The sequence below is a fragment of the Dreissena polymorpha genome, chromosome 7, assembly GCF_020536995.1.
Source record: "Dreissena polymorpha isolate Duluth1 chromosome 7, UMN_Dpol_1.0, whole genome shotgun sequence".
Lineage (NCBI taxonomy): Eukaryota > Metazoa > Mollusca > Bivalvia > Myida > Dreissenidae > Dreissena > Dreissena polymorpha.
This window is the reverse complement of record NC_068361.1, coordinates 82,049,809-82,076,384: the sequence shown is the minus strand read 5'-3', so window position 1 is coordinate 82,076,384 and position 26,576 is coordinate 82,049,809. Positions and strand designations below refer to the sequence as shown.

At 33.5% G+C, this 26,576-nt stretch overlaps 1 protein-coding gene across 4 annotated transcripts in view; it reads left to right on the top strand.

The window, feature by feature from the left end:
- LOC127836897 (neurogenic locus notch homolog protein 1-like) overlaps positions 1-23,185 on the top strand; it is a 94,576-nt gene extending 71,391 nt beyond the window's left edge. For 2 of the 4 annotated variants that reach the window (XM_052363543.1, XM_052363544.1), the window contains 13 exons: positions 9,659-9,754; positions 11,195-11,332; positions 11,686-11,765; positions 13,982-14,123; positions 14,472-14,693; positions 14,905-15,177; positions 15,474-15,572; positions 16,114-16,209; positions 17,464-17,601; positions 20,282-20,401; positions 20,609-20,823; positions 21,256-21,417; positions 22,454-23,185. In XM_052363543.1, coding sequence (XP_052219503.1) covers positions 9,659-9,754; positions 11,195-11,332; positions 11,686-11,765; positions 13,982-14,123; positions 14,472-14,693; positions 14,905-15,177; positions 15,474-15,572; positions 16,114-16,209; positions 17,464-17,601; positions 20,282-20,401; positions 20,609-20,823; positions 21,256-21,417; positions 22,454-22,594 — 1,922 coding nt within the window. In that variant the 3' untranslated portion in view covers positions 22,595-23,185. Of the gene's footprint in view, positions 1-2,685; positions 2,942-3,955; positions 4,046-7,562; positions 7,719-8,080; positions 8,303-8,492; positions 8,757-9,011; positions 9,111-9,658; positions 9,755-11,194; positions 11,333-11,685; positions 11,766-13,981; positions 14,124-14,471; positions 14,694-14,904; positions 15,178-15,473; positions 15,573-16,113; positions 16,210-17,463; positions 17,602-20,281; positions 20,402-20,608; positions 20,824-21,255; positions 21,442-22,453 lie in introns of those variants that run through there. The other 2 variants (XM_052363542.1, XM_052363541.1) reach the window with 2 other exon arrangements.
- The last annotated feature ends 3,391 nt before the right edge of the window (positions 23,186-26,576 follow it).

Here is a 26,576-nt window from a genome sequence, read left to right as displayed (position 1 = left end):
ATTGCCAAGGTATGGGAATCTCGGAATAATGTGTTTTGTAAAGCATTATTTAATCATCTTTGTGTTTGAATGTTATATCAATTATATATCTGTTTTGTTAAGCTGGTATAAATTGATCTCGCAATAACCCAGTTGCTTGGCATTTAGCATAGCCACAAAACAAACAATGAAATGCATTCCTGAAGTTTTAATGTTATTAGACTGTGTTCAAGGATATCTGAATAACTACATTTACACCAGGCGGTTAGTAAATGTGTTGACTCAGCTATCATAGACCTTGATAATTAAGCCTCACTCTTGGGAAAATGGGTTTAATGCATGTGCGTAAAGTGAATTAGAATACGACACTGTAAATGGGTTCAATGCATGTGCGTAAAGTGACGTACAAGATGCGAAACTGTATATGGGTTTAATGCATGTGCGTAAAGTGACGTACACGATGCGACACTGTATATGGGTTTAATGCATGTGCGTAAAGTGACGCACAAGATGCGACACTGTATATGGGTTTAATGCATGTGTGTAAAGTGAAGTACAAGATGCGACACTGTATATGGGTTTAATGCATGTGCGTAAAGTGAAGTACCAGATGCGAAACTGTATATGGGTTTAATGCATGTGCGTAAAGTGAAGTACAAGATGCGACACTGTATATGGGTTTAATGCATGTGTGTAAAGTACAGTACAGTAACACTGTCCGCATAAAGAAGAATTTCGTAAATAAAGTACTTCCTTTCCGCGTAAAGTCTCGTCCCTGCTTAGCCTGTGCTGACTGTACAGGCTTATCTGCGACGACACTGTTCGCACATTCATGAAGACGCATTTTCACAGAGAACGTTTCAATTTTTGAAATTTTACAATATAAAAGTTGCGGAGCGCCCCCTAAGGTTGAGAATGCCTTAGCGTCCGAAAGAATCACGACCAACAAAACCTTTCCACACCAGACTGTTGTCTCTTACACATGTAAAGCAGGCTTCGATAAGCTTGGAACGACGTCGAACTTTACGTGCGTGGACGGCGCATGGACGTTAGCCGACATCATTTGCGCTACAACCACCATAGCCAAAACAACAACCACACTTATAACTACCACACCTATAAGAACCACGTCTCCCATAAAAATCACCACATCTACAACAACCGGCACACCAACAACAACCACAATACCTATAACAACCACTTCACCAGAAACTACCACAACATCCACAAAAATCACCACACCTGCATTAACCTCCACACAGACAACGACCACAACATCTAGGCCGACAACAGCGACCACGGCCACAACAACAGCAACACATATGGCAACGTCGGAGAAAAAAGAGAATACAGAAATAACTACTCAAAAAAGTCAGTTTTTTATATCATATTACAGATGATAGAGATCAATATACATGTATAAATCAAAATTGCTGTCAACAACAATTGTGTTGACATACGTTAGTAAAAATCTTCAAGACGCCAGTGCATATGGAAATCTCGTTACTTAGATTCTGATATGACACAGTACCACTCAAAGATTTCATACGCGCAAGTCTTTGCAATTCATTCTCAAAAGTGATTTCAGTTTGCATAGCAAATCAGTTTCAAATTTACCCATGATCGTTTACATTCCCTTCAACGAAAGCAATATATAATATTTCGTCATATCTAATTATGTGATGTAAGATTGTAATATATGCTCGCGAACAAACGTTGAGTAGGTGAAGATAATATTGTCTGTACATGTTGAGTCAATTGTATGGGACGTTTCATGTTTTTACTACGAGTCAGAGATATCTCATTACAACGAGTCATGTATCTCTTAACAACGAGTCAGATATCTCATAACAACGAGTCAGGTATCTCATAACAACAAGTCAGGTATCTCGTTAAACAAGTCAGGTATCTCGTTACAACGAATCAGGTATCTCATTACAACAAGTGAGGTATCTTGTTACAACGAATCAGGTATCTCGTTACAGCGAGTCAGGTATTTCACTATAACGAGTCCGGTGTCTTATTTCAATGAGTCAAGTATCTCATTACAACAAGTCAGGTATCTCGTTACTACGAATCAGGTATCTCGTTACAGCGAATCAGGTATCTCATAACAACGAGTAAAGTAACTCTTTACAACAAGTCCGGCAGCTCGTATTAACGAATCAGGTATAATGTTACAACGAGCCAGGTATCTTGTTACAACTAATCAGGTATCTCGTTACAGCCAGTCAGGTATCTCACAACAACGAGTCACGTATCTCATTTCAACAAGTCAAGTTTCTCATTATAACGAATCAGGTATCTCCTTACAACGAATCAGGTATCAGGTTAAAACGAGTCATGAATCTTGTAACAACGAGGCAGTTGTCTCGTTACAACGAATTTGGTATCTAGTTACAGCGAGTAAGTTGTCTCGTTTAAACAAAACAGGTATCTCATCGAGGCAACAATTTGATTGAAAAAGTTGACATGATAATTGATGAAGTATTAGCACGCCTATCTATAGCGCGATTGTGAGTCGGTTATAAAGATAAAAAGTTGTCAGTTAAACTTTACATTATAGCCACTGTGATGAATAGAGTTCGCTAAACAGTGCTAAAGAAAAACGGACGCCATTGTACTTTCCTTATGTTGAGTTGTAACAATATAATTGTATATTGCATTACACATACAAGAAAAGAAAGCTTTAATTGAAAAATACTTTTAATTGTATGTTATGTTATGTAAAATACAAATTCAACTTAAAATAGACTTTAAAGGAATTCAAATTCTTGTAGCACTGTCAGTCTTTGCAGGTGTAGGATGGGTCTTTATTTATATACTTTGCTACTTAATGTCATAACGCCCCATATCGTTCTTTTAGCCCTCTGCAATCCTGCATGTCAGAACGGAGGAACGTGTGTATCGCCTTACAGATGTCAGTGCCCTGAGGGATATTACGGACTACGTTGTGAAAACGGTAATTGAACTAAAGCACCCATACATTCATTTTAACCATCCTTCAGTCTATAAATCCTTCTACCTGTCTTTCCTGTCTGTTCACAAAAATGCTCCCGGAAAAAGATGTTTTAACACTTCAAGATACTTGAATGAACTTTAGTATACTACTCAACGGTAAATTACGGATAAAGTATTATTTCAAAGATCGACCAGACACAGTTACTTAAATAAAAAAAAAGCCTCATAACGAAAATAATGCAAAATCTTTTTTAATTGCTTTACAAAAAAGGCTTAAAATGTTGGCTGGGTGGTCGGAACAAGACGGCTATACAACTTAAGTATCGCTACAACTTTATATTTTTGCATACCAAACACTTTTTACTTCGTATTATCTAATGCACTAAACTTTTAGCTCAACAAGTACAACAACAACAACAGTATAACTACTTTTAAAACTGCTTCAAAACCCGTAAAGTTTCCATACTAATACTGGTAAAACAGATTAACTTAACATATTGTGTGATGACATTTATGGAAAATAATATAAAGTTAATTTGAATAATGTATGCTGATTAAAACATATTTAATTAAATTATAAAATGTCGCGAACACATTAATAGTATTGGGCATTAAAATGTGTAAACCATTAACATTATAAGACTTATATTTATGTCACTTTTTGAAATGTCAGAAATGGGTCGGGTAATTTAAATAATGATGCCTCATATTAGCATTCTATATTAAGTTTTTGAACAATATGCACAACTAGAAAAACATAGACTTCAAGGATACATGAACTAGTTCGTATGAAATATTTAAAAAATAGTAAATAATCTTTATAAGTTTGATTAATCATATTAAATTATATTTATTTACGTTTTAACTTAATCATATAATACCAGATGACAGTAAGAATTATTACTCTTCTACTAATATTTCTTAAATTCAATTATTATTTAATTTATATCATTTAAACATTACAAGTAATATACGTGTACAATACGAGTTAGCACTCACTTCGCTTTGCTTTCAGAAACAGGAAGCTGTACTTTGGAGGCTGGACAAAATGTGACCTACTGGAACATGTCGCACAACACGCAGATGTCAGAGACGGAAACGGCAAGTTTTTATTTTCTATACGAATATACTCTGAAGACAAAATGGTACCTAATACTTATTTTAAAGCAGGCATACTTACGCAATAGTGACACGCATTTTAAATATCTTGTTATCGGCATTTATTTGTGATATATGTCCATTCATGAACCTGAATGAACCCTCTCAACCCTCGTAGCCGATGATGAAATTAAGTCGACACAAGATAATACATATGTAAGTATAATACTTACAAGAGGGGAACTGTCTAATTTGTATGTCATGTCTCATTCGTTCTGTCTGTTTGTCTTTGATTAGCTATAAAGATCAGGTTAATGGCATCATAAGTATTTACAATCATATTTATCATATCTGAAATTTAAAAAAATGTTTGTTTTTACTGTTTGCTCATTTTATTCTAATTAACTCAATGAGTATTTCTTATATCATATGATTAACTTAAAACATCTGTTTGAGTTAATTGCATTTATGCAAATATATTATTTATATTTCACAATGAATCCCATTTTAACTTGCCCTGGCCACTTTTTATTGTGTTCGCTTTGTGGGATATATTACAGCATAATTTCTTAAATATATATTATTCAATGTCGTCAAAAGTGTTGTATTTTGTCGACATATTCATATTGATACACACTTCCCTAGCTGTCGTTCCATGTTCTCAATTAATATTTAAATGGGCTTAATGACTAGGATATTGTCAAACCTGAACAAGTGTATTTAATGTATATATATTATATTTATTATAGTCTCATCAATGTACACAGTATATAATCACATACATAACACAGTTAAAAATACAGTAAATTGCCAATCTGAAAAATTTACAAGAGACTTTTAATGTTGACATGACAAACTTAAAAACACGATAAGATAATCATGATCCATAGACTATACTTTATGTACACTTTATACAAATAAGATCTAAAGGATCCTTCTAAATCGGGTAATTAAAATCTGCCTTAAGAAGGGATGTTAAAACACATTCTCAAAATGGGTATAAATTAATGGAAAGTGTTTGATCAGATTTTAACACAATTTGATTAACAAGGGAACTTTAAGATGGAGCTAAAACAATTTGACCAATAAAACAATTGTCATATATGCACTAAAACATGTATCTAGGAATTTGAAAACTAAAATTTGTCTAGCATAATTTTTTTTGGGTTTTCAAGTGTTTAATTTTTTTTTCATAGATGCACAAAACATGTATCTAGGATTTTAAAGGGATCTTTTCACGCTTTGGTAAATTGACAAAATTGAAAAAAGTTGTTTCAGATTCGCACATTTTCGTTTTAGTTATGATATTTGTGAGGAAACAGTAATACTGAACATTTACCATGGTCTAATAGAGCCATTATATGCATCTTTTGACGATTTTAAAACCTAAAAATTATAAAGCGTTGCAACGCGAAACGATTGAATAATTTGGAGAGTTCTGTTTTTGTCGTTAAATTTTGTGCAACTACGAAGATTGCTTATATAAGGTATAAAATACGTCCAGTATGAGCACTCGGCGGAATAGCTCAGTAGGCTAAAGCGTTTTTACTTCAGGACTCTGGCAGGACTCCAGGGGTCACTGGTTCGAAACCTGCTCCGGGCAATGTTCTTTTCCTTTTTTTAATTTTATTCTTGATTTTTTACTGGAGCTTTTACGATCCAATGTTTACATTTATCAATATAAAGCATTTAATGAATAAGTTAAAAAATGCCAAAATCTGTGAAAAGGCCCCTTTAAAACTAAAATATGTCTAACATAAAATGTGTTGGTTTTCAAGTATTTACACTATAATACATTTATTACACTACAAATTGTTATTGTACAATATCAGTTTTCTTTTATTCAGTATGTTAAAGCAGGATTTGGCACTATAAAAAGCTATGTCTGAATTAGATAGTAAAAATCCTATTTTATCAGCATCCGATAAGGTTACAAAATGTGCCTCTAATTTTTCTGCCTTTTGTAACAAATCAAATCTAATAGTTTCATATAGAGAACAAAGTAACAACACATGCGTCTCATCTTCAATAGTATCTGGACACTGAAAACAGACTCTTTGCTCAACTGGCAAACCATTGTATCTTCCTAACTCAATACCAATTGGCGCAGTTCCACTGCGGAATTTTGCAATAGCTCCCCTGTATGACCTTTTAAAAATAGTGCGACAATAGCCTTCAGTTTCATAAGTTTGTTTGAACGTTCTATATAATCTCAGTATGTTACGACCATTTTCATTTCTAGCAGATTCACGATTAACATCATTCAACCAATCTTGCTTAAAACTGTCTAATATTTTAGGTAGTACAGAAGCATAAATATCATGTTTTTGTATAGGTATATTAATATTACAAAACCTTTCCAAGTTATAATCTTTAAGCATTTTACAAACTTTAAAATTCCAATTTTTACATGTACTTCTTGCAACATTATTGGCCCATACAAATATCTTCCCATTCAATTTACTATGACTCATACAGCTAAATCTATACCAACTGGCTAATACACGTTTCCAACAATGGTAAGTTATAGGCTTCCAGCCAACATCTCCTAAAACAGCGGCATTTGGGGTATATTTCCCAACATTCAAGAAGTAGCGAGCAGCTCTATTCTGCACTGCACTTATACAGGAGAAATTTTCACAACCCCATATGGAAGAAGCATATGTTATTACTGGAACACCTGTTGACCCGTACAATTTTGAAAGAGCTTCATACGGAATACCCCCAAATGTCTTTGTTTTAGCGATCAACATTCCTAAAGCTCTATTAGCCGATTCAGCAACAGTTCTTGCAGAAATAGAATAATATAAGTGCTCAGTTAACACAAGACCAAGATATTTATATTGTGTTACATAGTGAAGTTGAGTGTCACCAATTTTAAACACAAAGTTTGAACGTTCTACAGATGGATTACGAAAGTGTACAATATTTGATTTTGCAGGATTTACATTCATGCTGTTTGAAGAGCGCCATGTATTAAGAATATTTAACATATTTTGTAAGTCATGCTCATTCTCGGCAATAAGTACTATATCATCGGCATAAAGGAGAATTGGTACATTTTCGCCATCAATTTCGTACATTCACGTTGATTGTAAGGAACAAACAAATTACACTTTAATACATACTTTAATGAATGATATATTTATTTTGTTATGATATGATAATTATGGACACATTTCGTAACGTTCAATTTTTATTTCCGGAACTGTTTCATTGTCCGTTTACGCCGAATTAAGTATTATATAAATTAAACATAATTTAGGATTAACAAAGATACATAGATGAACAGGATAAAAATATTATATATTTGAGTAGTTTTAATAAAGTAAATCTGATAAAATCAAAATACTGAAGTAAAATTATGAATAAAAAACGATCACAACCCATATAACTTTTGAATTCGTTACCTTAGTATTTGATTACGCAATACGCGTTCATTTATTGATATAACGCACATCACATTCATTAGTATGTGTTAAAATTAGCGTTGCTTAATCGCCGATTCTTTATTTGACAGGAAGCCAATGGATCTAAAATCCATTTAAGGTGTCCGAATACTGATTACAACTATTCGGACTATTATTGTCATTACATCACGAACGGTGCAAATGAATCCAAAGATGATATTGAGTGCGTTGATTGCGTATTCGAAGAGCATGGGTTAAAATGCGAATTAGGTAAGTGCCTTTATATTGGATATATTTGTTTAATTTTTAGATAAACAGTGTATGCGTTCGAGAATTAATATTGACCGAAAGGCACATTTTTTTACCATATTGTATGGATACCTGCCCAAATGGCGAAATGATATACTGAGCGTCTTATTTAATATATCAAAGCGGGCATCAATATAGCATCTCAACGTTGACACAGAAAATGCATAGTTCATCTTATTTGTGTTTACATTTTAAAGTAAGCATACACATAAAAAGATGTTTCAATACTACTAAAAATATAATATAGTTGAATGACAACAGTTGGGACAATATTTAAAATGACATGTGAATAATTCGGATATGATACTCGTTTTCTTTAACAGACATACGTTCACTGCCTGAATCGTCACCTAGCCCTAGCAACTGTACAGCGATCGATAATGGACAAATAACAGATCATGGTAAATCGTTCACGTGCAATCCAGACTACAAGCCTGCGTTCAAGAACGGAACGGATGCTATCCTGTATACGAGATACTCGTGTACGTGTTATAACACATCTGGTAGATTACAGTGCATGGGGGCAGAGGTAGAATGCAAGCCAAGTATGTACCTATCTATTACTTATTTGTATGTTCGTTCCCAATTAAATAAGCTTTAAAGCCACTTTGCAACAGATCTATACTGATTTATAAAAAAACTTCAATAATCTGCTTAAACATACAAATTGCTTAATTATAAAGTAAAAAAAACTATTGGCATAAAACGTCAACACAATTCTGGATTTTGATATAGTTGGCTGCAAGATACCGGCAAATGTGGAACAAGGAATGACTATTTATGACCCGAAAGAACGACGAAACATCTTATCGGCTAACCGCTATGAAATACAGCACGGTCAATTTCTGATCTTTACCTGTGAACCATCTGATGTGTTTTACTTCGAGCCAAACAGACGAATGTTCGAATGCGTCAAAGGGTCATGGGCTGCTAAAAAACGCCCTCACATGGATACGTGGGATTTCGGAAACAACGGGTCATTTCCCGAATGCCGGAAAGGTGATTCATTATTACACTTTATATCTAACGACTACGGAAATATGCTGTTAGATTGATTATGGACATGGAATGTATTTTAAAGTATACGTTTTGTATGACCCTCCTGAATTCCTTAAAACAATACAGCGCACACCGGTCCATAATGCCGATGATGTCACGTAATAATATAAATTAATATAATTTAGGTATATTACATAAATTAGAAAATCAGATAAAACATCATCCCGCAATTCTTTTTTTATGACTTGTTTGCAGTTAAATGTCTAGCAGATTATTGCAAGTTTGGTGGTCACTGCATCCGAGATCATGAATGCCAGTGTCCGGAGCAAACGAGCGGGAAACAGTGTCAAATACGTAAGATCCGGAGCCATGCGTTATCAAAGATAATCTGACCACATATTTATGCTATGTCTGAATTTATAAACAAAAGTAGACCATGATCGTCAGAGTGTTTCTAAAAATAGGGGACACGTGAACATGAAGAGAAATATATAATATGACTTATGAAATCAACGATGTGTTAACTTTGCTGCATAAAAATTAAACTATTCACAAATTGAATGGTATTTCACAATTTGCGTGCGATGCCGTTAGAACATTCCCTGCTTATTTGGTATGAGTGTGTGTAAGAAATCAAAATAAAGCTTTCGTTATAATCTTTTTAGGAAAACACATCAAAATATTCGTAAACCAATGAATCACATTGACTCATTCGCCTCCTCCTCCCAATATATATAAATTTGTAAACGAAAATTAACTTAACACTTTTTTGTGATCAACATGAATATTCCTTCGAACTCCGTGTCTGTTACTGAGTTAAGGAACTACCGACTTAAAACCTAAATAATTTACGTTTCGTATACATGTAGTATCTATTTACTAATTTACTAGCCGTATTTCAGCCCTGTGCAGTCCTGACTGTAAGAACGGAGGAACGTGTGTATCACCTGACACCTGTAAATGCATTGATGGATTTCATGGACTACGTTGTGAAAACGGTAATTGAACATGAGAACAAGGACTTACATTTTAACACTCAGTCCCTCTATGAATCCTTTTTTCCTTCTCTCTATCTTAAATTTGTTTTTACAAAATTATCATGCAATAGCTTATTAAGTACTAAAACATACGAGAATGAAACTTATCAAAGGTAAATTGCGGATTGTGCATTACCGTTTGTTAAACAAATAAAACAAACCCTTATACCGCAAAAATCCATTTGTTTATTGTTTTACAAAAATATTGAGTACAATGCTGGCTGGGTGTTCTGAACAAGACAGCTATACAACTTTAAGATCGTAGGTCTCTGTATGTTTGCATACTACAAACATTTTACTTAGCATTACTTGATGCAGTTAACGTGTGGTACTACTAGTACATCAACAACAGCAATAGCAGTGTCAGTAGATTTATAAATAAAAGAAGAAAAAAAGAACTCGCGATTCCAAAGAAGAAAGTGGTTTATAAAGTGAAAAGTGTGATTATTACCCTTTTCAAAGATTTCATAAGAACTGGTTCATGTATCACTGAATTATATTGTATTTTAGGTGGGCATATTAGTCGAAACTTAATGCAGAAGGATATGTAAAGGAATTATTACTATACATGACCCCATCAACTTCTTACAGTTTCAGACAGTGATATGCCATTAAACGATAATCGTATAAGTAAAATACTTTTACTGGTTTTAACTTAACATTCAAAATATTTATGAAAGGTATAATACATGCAAGATAAAGCGACTAACAAAGAGTGTTATTCAGAATGCGTAAATAAAGTAAATATAGAAAAGGTAGGTGGTATACTGTGCGGCTGAAAACTTGTGGGTGAGAAAGTTCATAAACAGCCCGTTGCAATTTATTATCCGGGTTTCCGTCTATCACTTGATCATGAGCGTCTAAATGAAAGCGATTACTAAAGTGTCTATTGACACGGAAAACATAATAAAACCCGTGCTGTCACGCACAGAATTGGAGACGGACATCGACTAATCTTTCAGAAGTTCAAAATAAAATAAAATAAAATAATAATAATAATAATAATAATAATAATAATAATAATAATAATAATAATAATAATAATAATAACAAGAAGAACAAAAAATATTATTTTTGTTATTATTATTTATTATTTTTATTATTATTATTATTATTATTATTATTATTATTATTATTATTATAATTATTTTTACTACTACTACTACTACTTGTACTATTATTATTATTATTGTTTTTATTATTATTTGTGATGATAATAATAATAATACTAATAATAATAGTATAAAATAAAATATAATAAGAAGAAGAAGAAGAAGAAGAAAATTATAACAATAATAATAACAATTATTATTATTTCCGTAAATAAAAATAAAATAATTGGTATACAACTATTGTTTTAAATCGTTCACATTATGTACTGAAATTTCTTTATGCACATAGATATCGACGAATGCAGTAATATCGATCTGAACGACTGCCACCGCTTCTCCAACTGCACGAATACTCCGGGAAGCTACACGTGCAAGTGTATCGATGGTTATGTTGACCTAGATGATAACAGAGGTCGAAAGTGTGCAGGTGAGATCAATGCCCGCATTTGCAGATTTAGCAAACGTAGGTTTGTTATGTATGTAAAATTGATATACTTTAGGACAGGTTTGGCAATTAAATACGTGTCATCATAAAAAATAATAAACGACACGCTTTGCTTAATGACAACTTTAATCCAATGCTTATGAAAGTTTTATTCTGTTATTGTTTCCTTTCACATTAAAAGAGCACGGATACATAAAACAGATATGTTGCTAATCTGTGGAAACTTTCAATCAAATATTCGTTAACAAATGTCTCAGTCACATGAACACTACAAACAATTTAAGTGTACAGTACACTACGGTTAAGTACTCACTATGCTTTGCATTTTAAAACAGCAAGCTGTACTTTGGAGGCTGGACAAAATGTGACCTTCTGGAAAGCATCGGGCGACACGCAGATGTCTGAGGGGGATACGGCAAGTAATTTTTCGTTTCAGTACGAATATATACCGAAATCATAATGACAAATAATGCCCATGCATTAGCAGGCATACGTCACATCACTTTAATAACCCTCGCAACCTTTTAGTAGTGTGATTAAATGAGATATAACAAGATAGAACTAGTATGCGTATTTTATATATAAGAGGTTAACTATGTTATATTTATTTTATATCTTTTTCGTAACCAGTTAAACGTCTTTAATCTGGTATTTTTATTATCTATAAAGATCGGTTTAATTGCACCATAAATGTTAACAATCAAATTTATCATATCTAAACGATAACATCTCATGTTGAGAAATATACAAAACAATAGGTGTGGGTCATCTGGGGTTTGCTCCCTGTGCCTAACTCCTATCAAGCCTGACCTGTATTTTTTTCTGCATCATCTGAATTAGCAAATTAATGATATCATTTATTAACGGATACACATCGCTAAATATGATCATAACTTTTTTATGTGATAAAAAAATCACAATATTGGATTTGTTCGTTTTGGGCATTGTTATGTTGACGTTTTAACGGCATAATGGTGAGTATTCTATATATGCATTGTTTAAACAGGTTTCGCAACGAAGTCTGATAGCGACGTATTCTGTCAGCTCTTCGAATGGTTCCTAAGTCATGAGTTCAACACCAACATGGGGTTTTATTTGTTCTGATTTTTTTCCGATTTGTTTTAATTAAGTTTATAATTTTATATATGTTATATTTAAACTCAAATAATATTTTGTATAATTTATATTTAAATTTTGGAAGTATTTAAGTCCTAGGTCAAGAGTTCTATTTCCACTAGGTGTTTTATTTGTTCTGACCATTTGCTTATTCGTTTTAATCAAATTCGTAATTTTATTTATATTTTATATTTAAGTAACTCGATGAATATGTTTTATTATTTGTATTACTTAAATTGCAAAAGTAAATCCGATTATTTACTTTCCATAGTCGCTTTAAAATGTAGTCGCGTTGTGTGATTTAATATAACTTAAATTCTTTAGCAGATGTTATTGAATCTAAAAAGTTATACACTTTTGTTTAATTACAGCGTGTCGTCAATTTTTATTTTTATTTTGTCGAAATATTCATATTACTTATCAAGATTAAGACTTAGCGCCCATAAATTAGAAAAAGAGACTGGTAGACATAATAACACACACAGAGATGAACGCAAATGAAAACTATGTAACGCAAACATTGATTAATCCGAATACCCCTTCTTTCCTAACTTGCCCAATTAACAAATATCTACGAATAAAATATTGTTTTCGATCAAACGTGCCAAACATAGATAAAATTAAAACATACTATCTTGTCAAAATAGTATAGTAATTAACTATGTTGCCAGATTCATTGTGAAAGCAATCAAACTCCGTCAGGAAAACTTAAAAGTATTTGCTGCTTCTTAAATTAATATTGTGTGAAACACTACATTTTTTGTATATTTAATAATTGTTTCTTCCCACCGAGTTCTTAATACATTAACTTGTGTACATTATATTTGTACACTGTTCATTGTAATAAATGTTTATTAACATGTTTGCTTTTGTGTTGTACTTATGCACTCTGACTTTTATTTGTTAAATTGTATGTAAATGGTTCAAGGTGTCTTTTCCTATTTTCCAATAAAAAACTTAAAAGTATAAATAAATAAACCTCCTAGCAGAGTTATCGTTCCATGCTCTGAATTCATACTGCAATAGGCTCAATAACTAGAATCTTGTAAAATCGAAACAAATGTACTTTATGTACATTTACGTCGATTGTAAGGACTTAAAACTTTAAAACCTTAATGAAACGATCTTTGAATGATGATAAATTAGACAAATATTGTTAGTTTGCATATTTTTAGTTTTTTATTTCCGAAACTATTTTCTTGTCCGTATACGCCAAGTAAAGTATTACATAAACTCGTCATAATTTAGGATGAACAAGATACGTGGTGCATCAGGCAAATAACGGATTATGTCTGTCTGTCTGTCTGTCCGTCCGTCCGTTCGTCCGTTCGTCCGTCCGTCGTCCGTCTGTCTGTCTGTCTGTTTGTCTGTTCGTCCGTCCGTCTGTCCGTCCGTCTGTCTGTCTGTCTGTCCTATATAATTGGCAAGAGAAGTTCATTTATATAAAATATAAATTTCATATTATATTATGTGATAAAAATAGATTTGCATAACTGCCGATTTTTTATTTTGCAGGTGGCCCATGGTACACGAATTCGTGTAAAGTGTCCAAATACTGGTTTCGACTATTCGGACTTTTATAATAACGACGAATCCCCAGCTAACATTGAGTGTGTTAATGGCGTATTCACAGATCATGGGTTGAAATGCGAATCAGGTAGGTGCAATATTAATTATATTTGTACGATTATTACAAAAACAGTGGATGCACTAGATAATTACTATTGATTAAAAGGCATACTTTGCTATGACATTTTGTGTATGTTAGCCCACATGCCTAAATTTTAGAGGGTGCGTCTTATTTATTGTAGCCAATATTGAATCAGAATAGTATAGTACAATACCTAGTTCATCTTATTTGTTTATATATTTCACAATTGAGCATAGACATAACAATATGTTTCAAGCAGACTCGAATTATTATATAGTTGAAATACAGCGGTTGGAACAACATTTATACCTGTTACATGAATACAACGGATAGGATGTTTGTTTTATTTTAAAGACACAATGTCAACTACTGAATCGTCACCTAGCCCTAAAAAATGTACAAAGATCGAAAATGGACTAATAACAGATCGTGGTAAATCGTTCACATGCAACGCAGACTACAAGCCTTCGTTCAAGAACGGGATGGATGCTATCCTGTATGCGAGATACTCGTGCACGTGTAATCAAAAAACCGGTAGATTACAGTGCATGGGAACGGAGGTAGAATGCAAGCCAAGTATGTACCTATGTATTACTTATGTGTTTTCTTTCCAATTAAATAAGCTTTAAAGCCATTTTGCAACATATCTATACTGATTTCTTAAAAAGCTTTAAAAATCGACATGTACAAACACAGAAATTTTGTGCCTAAACATACAAATTGCTTAAATATAAAGTAAAAAAACTATTGGCATAAAACGTCAACACAATTCTGAATTTCGATATAGTTGGCTGCACGATACCGGCAAATGTGCAACAAGGAATGACATTGTTTGACCCGAAAGAACGGCGAACCATCTCCGCGGCTAACCGCTATGAAATACACCACGGTCAATTTCTAACCTTTACCTGTGAACCATCTGATGTGTTTTACTTCGAGCCAAACAGAAGAATGTTCGAGTGCGTTAAAGGGTCATGGTTTTCTAAAAAACGCTCTAACGTTAGTAACGGGGATTCTTGGGATTTTGGAAACAACGGGTCATTCCCCGAATGCCGGAAAGGTAATTGGCAGGCATATATCAGAAATGACACATTAAAAGATACCTATGATTTTTACACTATATATCTAACGACTACGTAAATATTCTGTAAGATTGATTATGGAAATGGACTGTATTTCAAAGTCTACTTTTTGTATGACCCTCTTGAATTTTCTAAAAATACAGTTCACACCGGTCATTAATGCCGATGACGTCACCTAATAATATAAATTAATATAATTTAGGAATATTACATAACTAAGACAAACAGATAAAACATTTGAAGGCAATGCTTTAAAAAAAAAACTCTTTTGCAGTTATATGCCCAGCAGATTATTGCAAGTTTGGTGGTCACTGCCACCGAGATAATGAATGCCTATGTCCTGCACAAACGAGCGGGAAACAGTGTGAAACACGTAAGATCCGGAGACATGCGTAATCAAAGATAATCTTACCGCATATCTAAGCTTTGTATGAATTTATAAATGAAAATAAACTTTGATTGTCTGATTGTTCTTAAAAAAACGGGACGTGAGAACATGAAAGAAAATAAATATAAAAGAACTACTGAAATCAACGATTTGTTAATTTGGGTGCATTACAATTAAACTATTCACAAAGTGTATGGTATTTCTCAATTGCCGTGCGAGAGCGTTAGAATAATACTGCCTATTGGGTATGAGGGTGTGTAAAAAATATCAAAATACAACTTTCGTTATTATATTTTTTTGGAAAAAAAACATCAAAATATTCGAAAACCAAAGAATCACATTGACAAATTCACCCCCTACTCCCAATATATATAAATGTGTAAACGAAAATTAACTTTGTGATATGTGCAAATGTATATTTATTCGCACTCCGTGTCTATAATTGGATTAAGGAACTTATGACTTGAAACCTATTTAATTTACCTTTTGTATATATGTAGTATCTATTTACTCGTCGTTATTTCAGCCCTGTGCAGTCCTGAATGTAAGAACAATGGAACGTGTGAATCACCTGACACCTGTCATTGCCTTGATGGATTTTATGGAGTAGGTTGTGAAAACGGTAATTGAACATTAGAACAAGGACTTGCATTTTAACACTCAGTCCCTCTATAAATCTTTTCTTTCTTTCTGTCTTCAATTTCTTTTCACAAAAGTATCATGCAATAGCTTAATAAGTATTAAAAGATACTAGAATAAAACTTAGTATACTTACGGATTGTGCATTACCGTTTGTTTTTCACCGGTCGGCGGGTCACAGTTACTAAAATAAAACAATCTTATACCGTAAACATGACTTTTGTAATTAATAGCTCAACAAAAATAATGAATAAAATGCTGGCTGGGTGTTCGGAACAAGTTAGCTTAACAACTTTAAGATCGTAAAAACTGTGTACTAAAAATATTTAACTTAGCATTACTTGATGCTGTTAACGTGTTATACTACCAGTAAAACAATAACAGCAGTGTCGGTGGATTTATTAATAAAAGATGAAAATAAGAACTCGCGACGCCAAAGAAAAAAGTGGTTTATGAATTGAAAAGGTGTGATTATTATCCTTTTCAAAGATTTCATTAGAACTGGTTAATGTATCACTGAAGTATGCGTTATTTTAGGTGGGCATATTGTTCGAAACTTAATATGGAAGGCTATTAAAAGGAATTATTATTTTACATTACACCACCAACTTCTTGCTGTTTCAGACAGTAATATACCCTTAAACGATAATAGTATAAGTAAATACTTTGACCGGTTTTAATTGAACAATCAAATTATCACTCTTAATATGTATGAATTGTTATAAAACATGGCAGTGTCTTTCAAAATGCGTAAATACAGTAAGTATAGTAAAATGAGGTTGTATACTTATAATGTACGGCTCAAAATTGGTACGTTACAAAGTTCCTCGACGGTCCGATGCAATTTATTATCCGGATTTTCAGTCTATCACTGGATCATGAGCGTCAACATTAAAACGAATACTAACGCGTCTATTGACACGGAAAACATAATAAAACCTGTGCCGTTACGCATAGAATTGAAGACGGACATCGAACCGATATTCAAGAAATCCAAAATAAAAGAAGAACTTTTTTTTAGTATTAGTATTAGTATAAGTAGTAGTTGTAGTTATATTATTATTGTTATTATTGTTATTATTATTATTAATAATATTATTATTATTATTACTATAATTCTTCTTCTTATTATTATTATTATTATTCTTATCGTATTCGTAAATACAAATTAAATAATTGATTTTCAACTATTGTTTTAAATCTTTTACATTATGTTCTGAAATGTGATTATGCATAGATATTGACGAATGCAGAAAAAGCGATCAGAACGACTGTCACCACTTCTCCAACTGCACGAATACTCCGGGAAGCTACACCTGCAAGTGTATCGAGGGTTATGTTGACCATGGCGGTAACAATGGTCGAAAGTGTGCAGGTGAGATCAATGTCCGCATTTCCCGACTTAGCAAACGTATGCTATCTGTGTATGTAAAATTGATATACTTTAGGTGCCTGTTTCGACGCTTAAATACGAGTCATCATACAAAATAATAAACGACACGCTTAGATTAATGACAACTTTAATCCAATGCTTTTGACATCAAAATTACGATAAGCACTTCCATTTTCTGTTCTTCCATCTAGTAATCTTAATTTTATTTAAACTTTACTGTTTGTGAAAATGTATCGATTGCTAAACATTCTGAACTAAAAATGCGATTTACGAAATCGAGTGACTGGGAGCAATTTAATTGATGCCTATTGAAGTTTCCAATAATGAATGACAAGCACTAACTCCAAAATAATTAATATTGAACATTGAATTCGTTCGATGCTATCTTGTTGTTTGAATATTTTACTGCAAAAAAATAACAACCACGTCCGAATAGTTGTCCCTGAATTCATAGTCTAGTTTGTTTTTACGTCCCAGAAATTATGTCTCGTTCGATTATTCATTAATTGCGTAATCAGTTTAATGAAAATGAAGGTGTGGAAAGCTGGTTCAGTTCTACAATTTAGTAAAGGAAAAATGTATTATGTAATATATGTAATATAATGTAAAATAAAAACATACGAGGGAGCTAAGCCGGACCTCTTCAATCGCCCCTAGCCGTATAACTAACCTCGTGCCTGCTGTTATGTCAATAGCGTGCGACCCGGCTCCGCGGTATGTTACTATCTATAGAATGGGTCATCACATGCGTCCTCTTACTTTCAATAGGTCAAAAAACGGACGCCTGTTAAACAATTTATAATAACATCTTGCAATAACTCAAGTATTTTTTTTACTATTTTGTTGCGTTTAAGATACCAACACACGTTGAACAATGACTGGCTCTATATGACCCGCGCGACTGACAAACCGCATCAGGGGCTAATCGCAATTATATCAAACACGGTCTTTTGTGTTGTTTGTCCCTTTATCGAAATCATCTGATGTTTTAGTCTCGAGCTAAACCGGAGTATTTTTGGCTGAGCCAAACGTTTCTGTAATGTTTAACAACGTGAGGATACGTGTTTTTTAAGAGACAACGGGCAATTCTCCGAGTGCCTACGATATAATTAGCAGACATATAATCACACTGACCGATTTAAAAATAACATTTGATTTATGCAACATGTATTTAACCACGTTAATAATTGCTTATAGACCTGGAACTTCTTTTTAAAGTGTACGTTTTACTTGCAAAACACACTTCGCCCACCCGCCCAAAATGCCAATTACATGCTGCCTATAAAATATCATTTTTATATTATATTAATAGTTGAGAAAAATATTCTCATGCAAATCTATTCATATTCTATGAAAGTGAAGTTAAGTAAATAATAGATTCGTGTAATTGGCTATATAACTGGCTATTTTTAAATTCGTGTACATATATTAAATTTGTATTTCAAATTGGAATTAACATTTAGCACTAAGTCAGTCACCGGGAACCTGTCGAACGCCTCTCCTATCCATAACCTGCGTATTTATTAAACAACTACAATATATCGGATATTTGGACACGGATTGATAGGAATATGTGTACAAATGTTTATTTTGCGGCTCAATTTAGATCGCGATATGGAAGTCATGAGAACTGTTTTTACTGCGTCAAGACTTTTTCGAAGAATGCTGTTAGATTGTAATTTGAATACTTACGTGATGAAGCACTACTTATATGCAGTCTTCAAAGTGGATCAAATGGTCTTTATTTCATTGTAAAAGGTATAGACCTCTACTGAGATGCGTCACAGTGGCGAATAAGCTCTTAAAGCATTAAAGAAGTAATAAACCCTGTACATATGAGGTCAATCGAATGTGCTTGTATGTACTTATTACGTTAAATAAATAATAGACTCCTATCGATCTGTGTGGAGTCAACATTTAAAGGGTGCTTATCGTGTCTTTATTTTATTAAATAGTTAATGCAGTCATAAAAATATTTGAACAGTAGATGTTCACAGATTTTGACTAGGTTTGAGCTGGAAAAAACTAACAAACTATTACTAACATTCGCTTATTTACTGGTTAACCAGCTCATACAGTCCAATTGGTGACTTTATTAAGTCCACGAACATGTCCTTCTTTTAGCCCTGCTCGACACTGAAAGTCAGATAGTAGCAACGAGTTTATAATTGTCTCCAAATGCCCAACGGAGGCTCGTAAACTCGTAAACGAACAAGGAACAAACCCACTAACATAAATTTAACTAAGTATGATTGCGGTTAGGATCGATTGCATGGTCACCTTCGTAAACAGGCCGTCAAGCCTTAAAATAGGTATAACTATCAATTTGAAAACATCTTCATTCATGTATTGATATTTGATTATAAGGCTAAAACGATATCGATTTAAAGTCGGTGATCTTTTAAAGAAGAGAAAAAAGTAAAAATGATTAAAGTATGAATATACGGGCTCAGCGATGTACGCTTAAAATGCTTATATTTCCCTTCCAGTACAGACTTTAATTTATTTTTCGCAAAGGTATCTTAATATATTCATTTATAAAGGTCAGTGCAAGGTTTATATTGGCGAAGTATACTTGAAGTGGGATATGCTTGATTGAGTACCAAGCAAATTGTTTTCTTAAACTGTCTATCAGCAATGCCAGTATGTATTCATTCGTTAGAGACTTGTGAGGCCTTGCCGACATATGGGAATTGCGATGCTGCATATTGTCGTGACAAAAAAAAGAACCATGTGTGTACCCAAGGCCAATGGACCGTCACAAACTTATGCCTCAAAGGAAGTACGTATTTGGTCTGTAAGACTCGTCGCAAAATGTACTATGTCTTTAAAGTAGTAAGTTAGAAAAGAGTCTTCGCTGTATTGGTATTAACTTAATTTAATTTAATAGTTTTATCCATTATAAATTGGTTTCTATAATTTAATTATAATTAATTTTCTTTGTGATACAATGAAAACATTGACATTTAAAGTGATGTCATTTATTCAGAGAGAGAGTGTTCTACTAATGAATCTTTGGTGAACGAAGACTCGACTTTGTCCGTATCGTCGCAATATTATGACCCAATGTTCCTGAATGAGACCGAGATGTTTGGGGCTGACCAAGGGCGCCTTAATTCCAAGGAAAAGGGAACGTCATCAGACATATCATTTAGAGCAGGGATATGGGCGTCAGCTTTTACGGACAAGAATCAGCACATCCAGGTCGTTAACGTTAGTTAATATGTTTAATACTGCAGTAAATAGAAATAACTTAACGTACTTTATGTCTACGTATATTAAATAACAAAATAAAATTAAAATACAATTTTCTGAAATATCCCAATGAATTCATATCTTAATAAACTTGATGTAACCATTTCAATGAATTGTTAAGTACCTCTTAATATGTTTTACTCAGTGTATAAATCCGCCATAAAACTTCTTTTCTAATTATTTTTATACTGCAATTTTTTACTCTGTGCTTGAGTATTGGTCGCTGCTGATAAGGGTCGATGTACTGTGACTGCAGCGGTTGTTCCAGTACATGGTTTTACACGCGAGATTTATATATTGGGCAATGGTGATGAGGATGAAAACGATAAGTTAAGCTTTAGCTGCACGTTGAAAAATAAAATTATTACTTTGCTGTTTAAGGTAAAATTCACAGTTCCGAAAACTATTACCGGCATTGAAACGCGTGGCAGGCCCGTTACCGTGAATCAGGAAATTCCCCAGTGGGTAGAGGAGTACCGCCTCATGTACAGCAAAGACTGTGTGACCTTCAATAATTACACGCACACAGATGGTTCAGAAATGGTATGATACGTTAATTACACGCAGGTGAAGACTTTCAGTTTATATAAAATATAGAAACAATCCAACTCTTTAGAAACTATCACCATATTAATTTTTGTAGACCTCATATACACGTAGTGTTTCATTTTAGGTAAGATAGTTATTGCCTTTTCCATACAGGACAATCTATACAGCGCAACATTCAATGTGAAACTGTAATACAAGCTGAACTCATCTATACAGCGCAACATTCAATGTGAAACTGTAATACAAGCTGAACTCATCTATACAGCGCAACATTCAATGTGAAACTGTAATACAAGCTGAACTCATCTATACAGCGCAAATTTCAATGTGAAACTGTAATACAAGCTGAACTCATCTATACAGCGCAACATTCAATGTGAAACTGTTATACAAGCTGAACTCATCTATACAGCGCAACATTCAATGTGAAACTGTAATACAAGCTGAACTCATCTATACAGCGCAACATTCAATGTGAAACTGTAATACAAGCTGAACTTATCTATACAGCGCAACATTCAATGTGAAACTGTAATACAAGCTGAACTCATCGCGTTTAAATTTTTTTTATTTTTTTGCACTTGAATATGATTGCGTCCCGTCAAGAAGAATGGAATTATAACTTAAAGTAGTTTACTATCATGTTGTATCCATGTATTTATTATGTTTTCTCACCGTATGTTTGATACTTTCCTGCACGCTTCTATGTGTTGAGTTCGGACGTGTTTATTTTGTCAATGTTCATCTTGACTAAAATTGTAACAAAATATTCAAAATAGGTTGACCAAGAAGACTGAGATCTATTCAGTTTCCTAGATAGTTTGATATTGATAACGCTAACAGTGGGTTTCTAACCCTGTACCTCCCTGTTTGAAGGCGGACACCACATTTAATACTCCAAAGCGGACTCATCTAAATCGCCAATGACAACTTTTAATAAGATACTTAAATTATTGTATAACTGTATTTCTTTCATTACGAATACGTTGTCGTGTTGCATCATTTTCATGTTTTTTTCTTGCTATTGCAGAAGTTTTCCGCAAATGTCGACGGGAACAGCCTTAAACACAATCCACTGCCTTGCCCTGTGGTAGCCCAGTGTGTCAGAGTGAATCCAACACGTTGGAATGGTTATATCTCCATGGCTTTTGACATCAATGGTTGCGACTGATCTTAATTCACGGATTTGTAAATATTTGGCAAATTCAGAGACAATGACAAGCAACTGATTTGCGGCATAAATCGGACAATAAAGGAAAACTTCACATGCATAATTATATATCCATGTATTGATTGATTTGAAAGTGTCTTTATAACTATATTATTAATCAGCTTTGCTTTTGCTTTGGATTCAATTCACAAAGTTATTAAAAATAATGTCCGTAAAGAATCATAAGTGATGCAGATATTGCATTCGTGATTTGGATAACACGTTCAACTAGCGAGATGTTAATCAATTACAACTTTTTGAAAGGTGTTTGACGTGTTTACATTTATAGATTAATTGGGATTGAACACACAAACAATAATGCAAAACAGTCCATAATTCTAGTTGGAACTCAATGAATGTTTTTATTATGTTCATCACAATCAGCGAGCGCTTTTCCACGAGAGGCGTGCGACCTACTTGGATCGCGTATGCTGTTTATGGGAGAAATCAACATTTGTTCTTATAGTTGTTAAAGCACTGTATACTTAACATGAGCTTGAACTATATGATGCTATTTTCTTAAATCTTTTTATTAAATGAAGGTATGTAGTTGACACGTGTTCGTTATTTGATTTCATCGTTCCTCAAGAAGTTGTAACTCTCTTGCTCTGGTCTTCTTCCTACCATTTAGTAATTAAATGGTAATTAAATTGAATGCGTTGTAATTCCCTTTTATTATTGTTTAATTTGAGTTGCAATGCTATGAGGTTTAATTTTATGTACACTAATATGTATCATGAATATTTCTGGGCCAAGTGTGAGGTTGAGCGCTCAAAAACCGGTTTAAACCCCCAGTGTTTTGCATTGACCGTTCCAAGGCGGTGACCCCAGCTTTATTCTTCTCTGCGGTTCTGTATATTTTTACAAATCACTTCCTAATATTGCTAAACTTTTACGCTTATACTGGGATTTATTAATATTATCAGATATGGGAAGTGTGGAATCTCTACATTCGTATAAGCCTATTTTGGCCATTCAACGACCTAAGAATGTACGTAACAGTCTTGTGAAATGTTCAGTGTCTTAGAACGATATTAATAGCATTTACCTGGTAAATGTTACCGACGACGATGCACACACTGCAATACTATTAACATTTGTTCAAAATTCAATAGTAGTATTACCGGTTTATCCTATGATGTGCACTATTTTGCTGATTGTACTTAATGTTATATATCTGATTACATGAAAAAACTGCTGTAAACAATATGTCGGACAAACTAATTAAAATGTATCCCACAGAAACAAAAGCCATAGAGTTGATATAAAAAATTGTTCAATAAACTGTTTTTACACATTTTGGATCTGCTTACAATTATTGTACCTTATCTTATTTCTCTTTTGTACCTATTGATGGTGTTAAAAACAATCTAGACCGTTTATACAAATAAACATTTTGGATACATAAATTAAAAACTTAGATTACTAACGGTCTTAATAATAAACTGCTTTATAACATATAGAACATACGGATAATTCACATATACATTGAATGTTTGCCTATTACAATGTGTATTTATAATTATCTTGAAAACACTAATTAATTAAACGTAAACATTTGCACAAAGTTGAACACATGTACACGTAATTTGAAACCATTTAGACCTCTACAATTTAACGACATAATTCTTTAGTTTGCGAGTCATGTAAAGTAACAAGTCTGAGTTAATGAGATGCCTTGTATAGTATATGCTTTATTTGATTAAATGTGGTGTTACACAACGATGTGCCATGTGAACTTTAGATCTTTACATTTAATAAAAATAAAAAGTACAAAGAAGAAAATGTTCATTACAAGGAATACATTCCACCAATACTTTGGGGAAATAAGTGGCCTTTAAATGATAAATAGTCAACGCTGTACAAAGGAGAGCGTTCAAAACAGGATTAATGATAAGCGCTTACTGTTGTATATTTATTCAAATGTCAATATAACTAAATCGGAAAGTTATCCTGTAAAACAGGATGTCTGACTCAGATAAACACACGTTAGCAATGATAATACCGGTACTTTTGATTTAAAACAAAATGTTTGTACAAAGAAAACCAGCGTCAATGCCGTTTTATCATAACGTTGCGTTGATTTCTGCCCTATGTTACTGTGCATTATATATTATTTTATATCAGTTCAGGGATGGTATTCATAAAGCTTCTAAGGCAAATCTTAACATAAGCTGGATTTTAGGGAAAATTTTAACATTCAATTTTCTATTGAAATTCTAATGATTTTAGTTTTGTAATGCCAACATACTGTTCTTCTATGCAATATTAACTTAAATAAACCAATGAATGAAAAAGACACTAACATTAAAGAGCAAAAGACTTAAGAAATTTTTAATTATTCAAAGAATTTTCTTAACTTTACCCTAAGGATCTTTATGAATACAAACCCAGCAGGAAGTAGATGATAGGAGGTAGGTCATATTACTCGGAATCAACTATAAAGTAACCATTTTGGTAAAATCGAATCATACGAAACAAACAATTTTATACCTAGATGTTATATATTATAAACACACAATGCAACACAAACAGCAAAAGACATGTTTTAAAAATATTAAGCGCAAGTGCTAATGACGTCATTATTAACACGTAAAACGATAAAAATCGGAATCTTTCCCGCTAAAATGCAGCTTTCTAGCTTGTTTTTTATAATTATTTCTTTAAAATCGGGGGCGTAGAGGTATGATAAACAAAAAAACAGGCAATATTATATTATTCTTAGCCTTGCCTGATATATTATAAAAAGATCAGGCAGTAACATGTTATTCTCTATATAACTTAACCTCAAAAAAATGGCTGAGAGTCAAACTAGTTCAATATGACTGAAGATGCAAACGTCGCGTTGATTAAAGATATAAAGCATTTTCAAATTAATTACTTGACTGTGACGTTTTGAATTACCTCTTATTGATAATAAATAGTTGTAGACTTTAACGGCAGTATTAACATCAACTAATATTAGTCTTCACTTATTTTTGAAGAATTGTTTGGATAGATTGAGAAGACATTCTAATTAAAAATAAATGAAAATTTAAAACATGCAGCCCTCAGTGAGGCTAGTGATAATTAGATTAATAAATAAATACATTCTATTGAAAGCATTTTATGGCAACGCCACAATTTTGCCATACAAATATACGTTTTCCGAACACATTGAGAATTCGTCCAAAATCATATACCATATCAACCGATAATTTCTAGTAATTATATAATGAAATACTATATTTGAATGTTTGCGCAGTCCACGATTTGTTTATTCTGCATACATGTATATCTTGAGAAACACATTTACAATATCCTCACAGACGGTAATCGAATGACAACATTCAATACATGTGTAAAGCACCCGTTTTGCGGTGCTCTTGTTAAGACAATTACCGTGTCGTTTAGCCATATTATGGTTAGTAATCCTAACGCACCATAAATAACCCTGAACCACGGGCGCCCGGGGCTCAGAGAGCGCGACGACGGACCCAGTCGATCGAGCTGGTGGATTCATTTTCGGCCTGCTGTCGGCCGAGAATTGTCCGGTGTATGCGACTTCGTGTCCCAACAGGGGCTATGGAACCGCTGGCAAGGTACAATATCCTTTGGGACGGTACCGCTGAAAACGAAAACATTCCTATATATACGGGTGACAAAAAATGAAAGAAATTTTTTCTCTTGCGACGTGCCTACAACTTGCAGTGGTCTCCTAGTAGGCAGTTGCCGAACGTCGCGGGCCGGTGTTCGCAAGAAGGGACATCGGGCGCTCGTACGGCAACGCGAGTCAGGCCTGGTAGGACCCCCCGGGAGAAAACCACAGGCCTGCCCACGGCGGCGCGTACGGGGACTAGTCGACGAACTAGTAGTCGGTCCCGAGACGCTCGCTGTCTGACGCGGCTTCCGTATTCTCGATACGGAGAGCCTTGACGTGTCCTGCCAGCTCAGCGCGATCTTT